We start from the raw sequence: 12,045 nt of genomic DNA on the forward strand, positions 1-12,045 counted from the left end.
CCTGGATGGGCAAAAGGTGAGGCGAGGCCTCTCCCCAGCAGCAGGAAAGCCCCCCTTGCTTGTGTGCCCCCCACACACTTAGCACTCCCTGGCCCCAGAAAGTCAGCAGCCATCAGTGAAAGACTTTATTCCATCTTCCCACAGTGATAAATGGGCATTTAAAACATTCAGTTGTGGGCTAGCAGCTGAGGCTGCACCGCACCTACCCAGTGTGGCTATCAGAAACCGCTTCCCAGAACAGGTGCACTTGGGAAGCAACAACCTGAGACTATTTACACACCCGGTCTTGCTTTGCTGGTGTGTACACAAGGAAGAACAGCTCCATCCCCCCACTCCCTGCACTGCTGATTCAGTGGCAGGAGCAGGCTGAAGCCTGGCCCTCCCCTGCAGAGCTAGCTGCCAGATGGTTTTGAGCAGACACCACCAGGCTGTGCTCTGACCAGAGTAGCTTCTGCCAGAGCAGCCTGGGGTGAGCAGAAAGGTGTTGTACTGGGTAAATAGAACAGGGCTGCTCTGCTTGCTCAGGCCCCACAGCAAAGTCATTCTAGGAAGCTGTTTCAGCAGCAGTTAAAGAGCTGACCAACCTCCTGATCTGGGCCATCTCATTGCAGATGGTACCCAAAGATCAGACCCTCCCCTACTCAACAGAATCCCCTTTAGCTTGCTGGGGGAGGGGTAAGGCACAGCCCCTAACTTAGCAGGGGAACTCTCAAGCTTCATATACAAGTTAGTTTACAAAAAGTTTAGTCCTGCACTTTGGCACCAAGCTCACCCAGCAGCAGAAATGGAAGGCAGCACAGGAACCCCTTCCATGCCCCATTACCCAGCACGGAAGCAGAACTGCAGGTGCAGTCACAAGCAACTGCTGGCCCAGGAACTGAACCCCACTGCCCTACTGAGCAAAGTGGCAGCTGGGGATTAAGATACCTGATACAAAAGTGAGGTGGCACTTCAGGGAATCTGAGCCAGCAGGGTTAGTAAAGGCACCAGGGGTAGAGCTGAAGTTACACTGATATAGCCATGAGCAGGGTTTGGGGGTGTTTAAAACTCACCATGCTGTCTCAGCCACAAGAGAGGAAATAGTCATTCCTTGCTGTTGTGAAGGAAAGAATCTAACTGCCCACACTCCATTATCACAGCTGGGGAGGGGCCAGGGTGACCCCCCCCCCCCCCGAGTCAGCAAGTACTTGATTTTCAGGAAGGCCGAGTCAGCAAGCAGCTCTGGGGGCATGCAGCCTCCTCCCTGCATTTAGTCCCTGGGCTCTGCCAGGAACCAGGGAGCTGCCTCCCTCTCCCTTGGCATGCTAACTCCAAAACCCTGGTGCCCCTCACACACTAAGCAGCCACCAATCCCCTACCCCCACCCCCAGTCAAGATACAGCCCCTACCCCACAGAAGAATTGCACTTGTGCAGTTATCCCTGCTGGCCACTGGCACAGGGCTCAGTAGGCCGGCGGGGGCTGGTAGCCCTCCGAGGTCTCTCCAGTCTGGGCGAAGGGCGGCTGCTGGTAGTTGTCGTGAGTGACGTTGGGGTAAATTGAGTAGGGGGTCGAAGGGTCAGGGGTGGGGTCAGTGTAGCTGTTAGTAAAGTCCTCCAGTCCCATTCTGTACCTCTGGAGAGCAAAGGTGATCAGGAACCCCTAGAAAGAGAGAGCAGCAGTCAGCAAAGCCAGTCCCCTCATGAGGCCAACAGCATCTCTTGCTCCTGGGCAGGTCCAGACACTGGGATGCAGTGGCAGCAGGAGGCCACAGTGATGCTGCCCATTCCAGGCTCAGGCCCCCAATTCTCTCAAAGCCCCCCCCCCCCCAAGAGAGGTAAGCCCTGAAGAGATCTGCTGGCTGGGAACACCCCACTCACCCAGGAGAAGATGGAGAAGAAACTGAAGGCAATGGCAGCTCGGGCTGAGTCAGCCCCTACATGCACCTCGCTCGGCAGCGTCATAGCCCACTGGTTGGTCAAGAAGCAAAAGCCAATGAACCACAGGAAAGTCCAGAGTGCTGTGGGAGGAGAGAGAGCAATCAGTGGGTCCCGCTGCCTTGCTGGGGTGTCATCCCATCCCCGGCCCCACACTGATGACTTCATGTCACCCAACTGCTGGCAGGGAGGGCTGGGCCAAACGAAGCCTGTTCAGCAGACACGTTGGCTAAGGGCCTCCACTCTCTTAGTGCCAGGGTCACTGACTGACTCCACTGTCTCCCAGCACTGCTGCGTGATGCCCCTGGGGGGCTTGGTGTAGAGCCCCATAACCCCTATGCTTTGGCAAGCTGGCAGAAGAGGATCCCACAGCTGGGTGCATGTCTGCGAGGCACTTTCTCCCAGCCAGGAGCAGTGCCCACATTCAGCAGTGCATGGTGGGCACAGTGCCAGGAGATCAGAGCATCCCCTTCTGGTCAGGCACAGCATAGGCCACTTCCAAGGAGCTGGACAAGGGCAGCCATTGTCTGATCATTAGAGAAGGCACCAATGCTGGATGTGTTTCCAACTGCTCTGCTTTGCTCTAGGCATTAGTCTGGGGCAGTTCTCTGGCCTGTGTTATACCCGAGGTCAGACTAGGGGATTGTAATGGTCCCTTCTTGGGGGGGCCTTAGAATTAGCCAACCAGAGCCAGACCCACCCCCTTGGCCGCTGTTACCTGAAAAGCCCAAGTCTGCCATGACCAAGTATTTACGGTCAGTGGCATTGCTGATCTGGGGGAAGTAGATATCGATCGTGAAGAAGGCAAGACAGGCCAGGAAGCCGAGGACACCGATGCCGATGCCGTAACGGCAGGCATCCTCATTCCGGTGGAAGACGCAGTGGAGCTGAGCGGTGTCATGGGAGTTGGAGTACCCCTCACCGATGATGCAGGAGAAAACGATGAGGGAGAACACCTGGGGAGGCAGCACTGGCATCAGCTTGAGCAGTGTTCAGGAACCACAGGGGGGAGGGGGACCCTGACCCACCAGCTGCACCCATCCAAAGCAGGAGGGAGTTCATTCATTCAATGCAGATGGGGCCCCTATCCACCCACCCTCCTCTTGGGGGAGGGGATGCGCAGGCAGCAGACAAGATATATCGGAAGGACAGAACAGGCCGTGCAGGGGGAGGAGTGGCACTATATGTTAAAGAAAGTGTAGATTCAAATGAAGTAAAAATCTTAAGCGAATCCACAGGTTCCATAGAGTCTCTATGGATAGAAATTTCATGCTCTAGTAAAAATATAACAGTAGGGATCTATTATCGACCACCTGACCAGGACAGTAATAGTGATGATGAAATGCTAAGGGAAATTAGAGAGGCTATCAAAATTAAGAACCCAATAATAGTGGGGGATTTCAATTATCCCCATATTGACTGGGAACATTTCACTTCAGGACGAAATGCAGAGATAAAATTTCTCGATACTTTAAATGACTGCTTCATGGAGCAGCTGGTACGGGAACCCACAAGGGGAGAGGCAACTCTAGATTTAATCCTGAGTGGAGCACAGGAGCTGGTCCAAGAGGTAACTATAGCAGGACCGCTTGGAAATAGTGACCATAATACAATAGCATTCAACATCCCTGTGGTGGGAAGAACACCTCAACTGCCCAACACTGTGGCCTTTAATTTCAAAAGGGGGAACTATACAAAAATGAGGGGGTTAGTTAGACAAAAGTTAAAAGGTATAGTGACTAAAGTGAAATCCCTGCAAGTTGCGTGGGCCCTTTTTAAAGACACCATAATAGAGGCCCAACTTCAATGTATACCCCAAATTAAGAAAAACTGTAAAAGAACTAAAAAAGAGCCACCGTGGCTTAACCACCATGTAAAAGAAGCAGTGAAAGATAAAGAGACTTCCTTTAAAATGTGGAAGTCAAATCCTAGTGAGGCAAATTGAAAGGAGCACAAACGCTGCCAACTTAAGTGCAAGAGTGTAATAAGAAAAGCCAAAGAGGAGTTTGAAGAACGGCTAGCCAAAAACTCCAAAGGTAATAACAAAATGTTTTTAAGTACATCAGAAGCAGGAAGCCTGCTAAACAACCAGTGGGGCCCCTTGACGATGAAAATACAAAAGGAGCGCTTAAAGATGATAAAGTCATTGCGGAGAAACTAAATGGATTCTTTGCTTCAGTCTTCACGGCTGAGGATGTTAGGGAGATTCCCAAACCTGAGCTGGCTTTTGTAGGTGACAAATCTGAGGAACTGTCACAGATTGAAGTATCAGTAGAGGAGGTTTTGGAATTAATTGATAAACTCAACATTAACAAGTCACCGGGACCAGATGGCATTCACCCAAGAGTTCTGAAAGAACTCAAATGTGAAGTTATGAACTATTAACTAAGGTTTGTAACCTGTCCTTTAAATCGGCTTCGTACCCAATGACTGGAAGTTAGCTAATGTAACGCCAATATTTAAAAAGGGCTCTAGGGGTGATCCGGCAATTACAGACCGGTAAGTCTAACGTCGGTACCGGGAAATTAGTTGAAACAATAGTAAAGAATAAAATTGTCAGACACATAGAAAAACAAACTCTTGAGCAATAGTCAACATGGTTTCTGTAAAGGGAAATCGTGTCTTACTAATCTATTAGAGCTCTTTGAAGGGTCAACAAACATGTGGACAAGGGGATCCGGTGGACATAGTGTACTTAGATTTCCAGAAAGCCTTTGACAAGGTCCTCACCAAAGGCTCTTACGTAAATTAAGCTGTCATGGGATAAAAGGAAAGGTCCTTTCATGGATTGAGAACTGGTTAAAGGACAGGGAACAAAGGGTAGGAATTAATGGTAAATTCTCAGAATGGAGAGGGGTCACTAGTGGTGTTCCCAAGGGTCAGTCCTAGGACCAATCCTATTCAATTTATTCATAAATGATCTGGAGAAAGGGGTAAACAGTGAGGTGGCAAAGTTTGCAGATGATACTAAACTACTCAAGATAGTTAAGACCAAAGCAGATTGTGAAGAACTTCAAAAGATCTCACAAAACTAAGTGATTGGGCAACAAAATGGCAAATGAAATTTAATGTGGATAAATGTAAAGTAATGCACATTGGAAAAAATAACCCCAACTATACATACAACATGATGGGGGCTAATTTAGCTACAACGAGTCAGGAAAAGATCTTGGAGTTATCGTGGATAGTTCTCTGAAGATGTCCACGCAGTGTGCAGAGGCGGTCAAAAAGCAAACAGGATGTTAGGAATCATTAAAAAGGGAATAGAGAATAAGACTGAGAATATATTATTGCCCTTATATAAATCCATGGTACGCCCACATCTCGAATACTGTGTACAGATGTGGTCTCCTCACCTCAAAAAAGATATTCTAGCACTAGAAAAGGTTCAGAAAAGAGCAACTAAAATGATTAGGGGTTTAGAGAAGGTCCCATATGAGGAAAGATTAAAGAGGCTAGGACTCTTCAGTTTGGAAAAGAGAAGACTAAGGGGGGACATGATAGAGGTCTATAAAATCATGAGTGATGTTGAGAAAGTGGATAAGGAAAAGTTATTTACTTATTCCCATAATACAAGAACTAGGGGTCACCAAATGAAATTAATAGGCAGCAGGTTTAAAACAAATCAAAGGAAGTTCTTCTTCACGCAGCGCACAGTCAACTTGTGGAACTCCTTACCTGAGGAGGTTGTGAAGGCTAGGACTATAACAATGTTTAAAAGGGGACTGGATACATTCATGGTGGCTAAGTCCATAAATGGCTATTAGCCAGGATGGGTAAGAATGGTGTCCCTAGCCTCTGTTCGTCAGAGGATGGAGATGGATGGCAGGAGAGAGATCACTTGATCATTGCCTGTTAGGTTCACTCCCTCAGGGGCACCTGGCATTGGCCACTGTCGGTAGACAGATACTGGGCTAGATGGACCTTTGGTCTGACCCGGTACGGCCGTTCTTATGTTCTTATGTTAAGAGCAGAGCGCTGGAATGGGGCCGGGGCGGTTCCAGGCCTCGCCTCACGGTTTACATGGGAGCGACGGGAGCCGGGGCTTGGGCTGGGAGATACCTGGGCCCTGCGCCCCACTGCAGCCAGCACAAATCGGGGCCAAGCCCAGGAGTGCGCAGGACCCGCCTCACCACGGGGGCGCTCCCCGGGAGTCTCGGGGGACCCGGGCCCAGGGCTGGGGAGGGGCAGAGCACCCAGCAAACCCGCCTCGCCGCTCACGTGCGTCCCGCCGGCCGCCAGCCCGGTCAGCTGCTGCCTCATGACCGGCGCCTGCCGAGCCGCCGCGGGTCCCTCCGCGCCAGCCGGGCCGGGCCAGCCGGGCACCGCGCGCCTCCTCCGCAGCCTGGGCCGCGCTCCGGGAGGCCCCGAGGGGCCTGGCCCGGCGGAGCCGGCCCCGGCGCGGCCGGACGCGCAGCACCAGGAAGCTCCGACGCCAGCGGGGTTTGTGGCTGCCAGGCCCGCGCCCGGCCTCGCCCCGCCAGGGCCCGGGGGACACGGGCGGGGCGGGACCGGCCCGGCCCGCCCCTCCCCTGCGCCGACCCCGGCCCCGCTCACCGCGCTCAGCAGCCGCACCAGGACCTGCGGCCGCTGCAGGAAGCGCAACAGGTCGAAGGTGCCTCCGGCCTTGGCCGCTCCGTAGGCGCCGCCGCTCTCCATGCTGCCCGCCCGGCCTGGCCCCGCCCGGCTTGAGCCTCCGCGTCCCCCGGCCCCGCCCCGAGGGAGGGGCCCGGCCCGGCCCGGCCCGGCTCCTCGGCGGAGCGGGGCGGGGCGGGGCGGGGCGGGTCCCCGGGGTCCGCCCGTGCCCTGCGGCCTGGCCCCGGGCCGCTCAAACACTCCCGCCCGCCCGCCAGGGAGCCCGCGGCGCTTCGTGCTGCCGGTGCAGGCAGCGCAGACGGGCCGGGGGCGGGCTGGAAACAGGGGTTGGGCTCTGGGCCCGGGGGGGTTTCAGCCCCAGGCCGGAGCAGGAGCCGCGGTGGGGGCAGGATACTCCGTCAGGAGCGTCACTGTTTTTCTTTGTCCAGAGCAGGAGGGAGGGGGTTGATGTTCCCGTGGCCAGCCCAGCCCTGTGCCTTCCCCGGAACCCTCCGCACACAGCCTCACCCGGCACACGGGTGACCAGGGGAAGAGTCAACACGGCTCTTGTAAAGAGAAATCGGCCTCCCCAATCTGTCAGCAAAGGGGAACAAGGATGATCCAGTGGATATGGGGTCCTTGGACTTCGGGAGCCTTTGACAAGGTCCCTCAGTGAAGGCGCTTAAGCAAAGTGAGCTGCCATGGGATAAGAGGGAAGGGCCTCTCAGGGCGCAGTAACTGGGTAAAAGCTAGGAAACAAAGGGTAGGAATAAATGGGCAGTTTTCACAGAGGAGAGAGGTGAATAGCGGAATCTCCCAAGGATCCGCATTGGGACCAGTGTTGTTAATTTATTCATAAATAATCTAGAAAATGGGTAAACAGTGAGGTGGCAAAGTTTGGCGATGATACAAAATTACACAAGCTAGTTAAGTCCAAACAGACTGTGAAGAGTTACCAAGAGATCTCACATAAGTGGGTGACTGGGTAACAACTTGGCAGACGAAATTCAATGTTGATAAATGTAAAGTAATGAGCATTGGAAAACATAATTCCAACTATGCATACAAAACGATGGGGTCAATATTAGCTGTTACCGCTCAAGAAAGATCTTGGCGTCATCGTGGGTATTCTCTAGCAAACATCCACTCAATGTGCAGCAGCAGTAAAAAAAAGGGTAACAGAATGTTGGGACTCATTAGAAAAGGGACAACTAATATATCTGAAAACATCATAATCCCACTATATAAATCCCTGGTACACTCACCTCTTGAATACTGCATAGAGTTCTGATCACCCCATCTCAAAACAGATACACTGGAATTGGAAGAGGTGTGATGAGGGGTGTGGAACAGCTTCCATGTGAGGCAAGAGTAACTAAACTGTACAGTCCCAGTCTTGAAAAGACGACCAAGGGGGATACGATAGAGTCTGTACAATCATGAGTGGTGAGGAGAAAGCGAGTAAGGACCTGTTATTTATCCCTTCACATAACACAAGAACCAGGTGTCACCCAATTAATAGGCAGCAGGTTTTATGAAGTACTCCATACAAGGCAGTCAACCTGGAGAAACTTGCCAGAGGGTGCTGTGAAGGCCAAAAGTGTAACTGGGTTCAAAAAATAATGAGTTAAATTCCTGGGGGCTAGGTCAGGGGTGGGCAAACTTTTTGGCATGAGGGGCACATCTGGGAATAGAAATTGTATAGCGGGCCATGAATGCTCCATCTAGGGGTGCAGGCTCTGGGGTGGGTCTGGGGATGAGGAGTTTGGGGTGTAGGAGGGTGCTCTGCACTGGGACCGAGGGGTTCAGAGGGCGGGTTGGGGCAGGGATGTCCTTTCTGGACGACTGAAAGCACAGCAGCTTCCAGAGCTGAGGGACAACAGGAGCCTACATGTCCCCAGAGGGGTCCCCACCCACCAGCCCAGGCAGGGCTAGAGCCTGATCTGCTGATCTCTGAGCGACTGCTGCATCCACGCCAGCGAGCATGGGCTGTCACTGTCATGGGGCTGAGCACCACTGGATGTCTTGCCCACAGAGGCCATGGCTGACGGAGCCTAGCGTGTGCCTTGACTGGCCCAGGCCTGCGATTTGAGGCCTAGAGGAAACACCTGGCTGTGCAACTAGATTGCCACTTGCTGCTGCTAACATACCCTGCTGCACACTCCCGACACGTGGCCTTGCTCCCGGCTCCGCTCCCGACGCCCTGCTTCTGTTCCATGAACCCTACTTCAGCGGGCTCCTGAGCTCCAAACTGGTGTGGCTCATCGACCTTGACTGCAACCTGATCCTACGGCAAGACCCTGCTGCGGATGCTATTCCTGCCCTTGACCCTCTAGACTCAACTTGGTCCATGTCACCTCCAACCCAGGCCCTGACCTCAACCCGATCCTGTAGCCCGGGTCCTCATGGCCCCAAACTGGGCCTGTACCTGAGCATGATGAGAAGTGGGAAGCAGAAGGCATCGGACATGGCGTATTGTAGACCGAGCTGGGCTGAGGGGGGCAGGAGGGTTGACACAGCCTCTGCCACCACCTGCCAGGCAGCTGCGTAGTTGGCAAAGTAGCTGCAGGCCCTGGAGGAAGGGACCGTCAGTGGTGTCTGAGAATAGAGCTGCAGGGGTGGTGATGGGCAAGGGGTGGGCACTGCCTGCTCCCCACTGATGTCCCCCGAGCAGTGCCTTGCCCAGGAGCTGCCTGGGGCTGCCCTCGCTCACCTTGTGATGACGTAGCCCAAGGAAGCCAACACCATGATCAGGCCCAACAGCAGCATCCGCTGGAAGAGTCAGTGGAACTGGATGCATGAGAGAGTCTCGGGCAGAGTCTGCAATCTCTGTACAGAGTGTACTGGGGGGAGAGAGGGTCACAGCCTGAGCCCTGCACTCCCTGACTACCCCCACGCCCCCTTTCCCAGGCACTGGTCTCTGTCCCCCGGCTGTTGCTCACCTTTTTGACGTAGAAGGTGATGAAGATGAAGATTGTGTTGAGCAGAGGAAGGAGAGGGCTGTAGTAGATCCCTAAGGAGCCACACTATCCAGGACGTTCCGGGGCACGAGGAACTCATCCCTTCTCACCCAGCGAGCCAGCCAGCTAGAGCGTGCTCCGCAGTCAGCCTGCAGGGCACTTCACCCCTGCAGTCGGGATGCAGTTCACTGGGCACAGAGTCGGCACAGAGGCAGCTGTGGGACTTACACTCCTTCCCTCCATCTGGGCCTGCACAGAGACGCAGCCGTCTCCCCTCAGCAAGCAGCCCTGAGAAGCCAGCTTGGCTGCGGCAGGCCGGCTGCGGCTTAGGTCAAGGCACCTGGGCAGCCTGGGGCCTGTGCTCCGTGCCGTGCGAATGACTCTACTCTCATTTTTAGCTGGGAGCCATCTTCTCCCGGGATGCAGTGTGGCCGCTGGCACTGGGGAATTTGGATGTCAGTGGCAGGGGACTCTAGAAGCAATGAGGTGAGGGACCCCCACATCCCAGCATCCTGAGAGGAGACTCTCTCAGGGCTGTCCCTGACCCCACTGGGACCCCTGAGCTGAGGATACCGCACAGAGCTGAAGCAAGGAGCTGAGACCCAGCGTTACACCTCAAGCCAGACCTGGCAGCACCTCCCAGTCCAGACAGCAGCTCTGGGGGAAGCAGAGAGGCAGTGAGATCCTGTGGCATCAACCCACCTGCATCCCAGCCCCCAGGCGATGCTGCCATTTCCCTGAAGACAGCGACTGGCAGCAGCTTGGTGCCCACAGTCAGTAGCAGGGAGGTGAAATAGGGCTGGATCCCGGTGCCAAATCTGCCTGGATGCTGGGGATGCAAGAGGAAGAGCAGCCAGTGCAGAGGGGCCTAGGGAGTGCAGGGAGACTGTGCCAAACCCACCTGCTTCGCCTCCCTAAAGAACAGCACAGCTTGTTCCTATGGGGCTCCCAATCCCCCCACCCCCCTAGCCTCTCACCAAAGAGCTCCCGGCGCCATAGAACAGAATACAGCCCTCCCAGCCGCACTGGGCCCAGCACCACCTCCCTGGCAGGGCTGGCCTTAGGGCGATTCCAACGATTCCTGGGAATCGGGCCCCGCAGCATCTAGAAGAGGGGCCCCACACCCTCCACCGACGTGCCGCCAGAAACAGCGGCAACCAATTGAGTTGCCGCCGAATTGCCGCCACTATCTTCGGCGGCAGCTCAATCGCTGCCGCTGTCTTCAGCGGCATTTCGGCGGCAGCTCTTTCGAATTGGGCACCGCGCTCGTCCTAAAGCTGGACCTGCCCCCTGGGCACACCTGGCAGCTGCCCAGGGCTCCGCGGACGACCAAGGCAGAATTTCACCTCTGTGCTCGCAGCCCCCTTCCACAGGCCAGGTGTCCTTGCAATTGATCTACTCAGCAGCCACTGTGGTGTCACACACCATGCAGGAGATAAGGTCTGGGGCCTGGGGCAGCAACTTGACAAATCCAGATTTCTGCCTTGTCCAGGAAGGGATTTCTGCAGCCATCCCAGAGGAGACTTGCTCCCTACTGCCCTGACTCCCAGCCCCTGACCTCTAGGATGCTAATGGCCACAGGCTCGGATGTACTTTGGTTCCCTTCCTGGAGCTGGAGCTGGCTGGGACTCAGGAGCAGCAGGGCAGATGGGAAGGCTCAGCAGAGATGGGGTCTGTCTTGGGTTTGTGAGCCCTCCAAGAGCTGGGTGCGGTCTTGGGGTTACACTGCAGGATTAGCTCCCCTGCTCACCCCACAGTCTGAGACACACACGGCCCCAAGCACTCTCTGATCGCAAGGGAGATGGGGGTGGGGCCCCGTGGGGTACATGCTAGAACTGCCACCTGCACAGCCCCAAAGGCGTGGGCTGGGCACTGGAGAAGGCCACCCTACCCTCAACCTCATCCAGAGACTTCCAGAGCTAGAAGGTCCCTGCCAGGTTCTGTACTCCCTCCCAGAACCACTGCTGGGACTTGTGCTGGCCTCACCTCCAGGACCTCAGCAGGGCAGGTCTCCCTCCTGGGATGCTCTCAGCTGCCTGCTGGAAGGAGATGGAATTCAGTTCCTGTAGCAAAACCTACTGGGGTTTCACAGGTGCTGATGGGAGATCTGCCCACGAGGCATTTCTATCCACAGCCATCCCTGCTCTGTCACTACCACGGCCCCGTGCCCGCTGTGTCCCAGGCTGAGGCTGTGGTCGGAGGTGAGGGGCTCTCATATCCTAGGGCTCCCCTTGCCCAGGGTTGGACAGGACGATGAGATGTGCAGCGTTAGCCCCATTTGACCAGCAGGAGGCTAAACCCCGCTGCCCAGCCCATGTGATGCTGTTGCAGTCAGGCCCTGACCTCAGAAGGCGCTTCTCCTGTATAGAGCCCGGTCTGTCCTGGCCCCATCAGGGCCCCAGCTTGGGCCTCCCCAAGGGCCCCGCCCACCCCCGAATCAGCCAGAATTAGCCGGGCTGTTGCTGCACCTGCCCCTTGGGCTCCTCTCCTCAGTTGTTTTCGGCCGTGGCTGAGGAGGAGCCGCGAGCTCAAGTCCCAGCCCGTCCAGACACGTCACTGCGGCCGCTAGGACGGTCGCCCGCTGCTCTCCTTCCG

General features: G+C 55.2%; 1 protein-coding gene and 1 long non-coding RNA gene across 3 annotated transcripts; both read right to left on the reverse strand.

Moving 5' to 3' along the window:
• Positions 1 to 271: 271 nt before the first annotated feature.
• On the reverse strand, positions 272 to 6,619 carry SYNGR2 (synaptogyrin 2). Of its 2 annotated transcripts, none has more exons than XM_039501756.1 (4): positions 6,473 to 6,619; positions 2,634 to 2,871; positions 1,859 to 1,998; positions 272 to 1,640 (listed from the first exon to the last, which is right to left on the reverse strand). In XM_039501756.1, exons 1-4 carry the CDS (start codon positions 6,572 to 6,574, stop codon positions 1,443 to 1,445), a joined length of 678 nt encoding a protein of 225 aa, XP_039357690.1. In that variant the 5' UTR covers positions 6,575 to 6,619; the 3' UTR covers positions 272 to 1,442. The 2 variants fall into 2 exon arrangements, with proteins under 2 accessions (XP_039357690.1, XP_039357691.1); XM_039501757.1 differs by lacking the exon at positions 6,473 to 6,619 and adding an exon at positions 6,137 to 6,266.
• Positions 6,620 to 7,648: 1,029 nt separating this feature from the next.
• LOC120383356 lies at positions 7,649 to 10,583 on the reverse strand. The gene is made up of 4 exons (XR_005588426.1): positions 9,433 to 10,583; positions 9,204 to 9,333; positions 8,919 to 9,062; positions 7,649 to 7,919 (listed from the first exon to the last, which is right to left on the reverse strand). It is a non-coding gene; the product is annotated as an uncharacterized LOC120383356 (long non-coding RNA).
• Positions 10,584 to 12,045: the final 1,462 nt, after the last annotated feature.

This window comes from Mauremys reevesii, linkage group 15, assembly GCF_016161935.1.
Source record: "Mauremys reevesii isolate NIE-2019 linkage group 15, ASM1616193v1, whole genome shotgun sequence".
NCBI classification, from domain to species: Eukaryota; Metazoa; Chordata; order Testudines; family Geoemydidae; genus Mauremys; species Mauremys reevesii.

Excerpts from the sequence above, each read along its gene's own strand:
- SYNGR2 (XM_039501756.1), bottom strand. The coding sequence starts at position 6,574 with ATGGAGAGCGGCGGCGCCTACGGAGCGGCCAAGGCCGGAGGCACCTTC. Across the intron at positions 2,872-6,472 it reads TGGTGCGGCTGCTGAGCGCG|GTGTTCTCCCTCATCGTTTT; the intron begins GTGAGCGGGGCC and ends CTGCCTCCCCAG. Across the intron at positions 1,999-2,633 it reads GGCAGACTTGGGCTTTTCAG|CACTCTGGACTTTCCTGTGG; the intron begins GTAACAGCGGCC and ends CTCCTCCCACAG.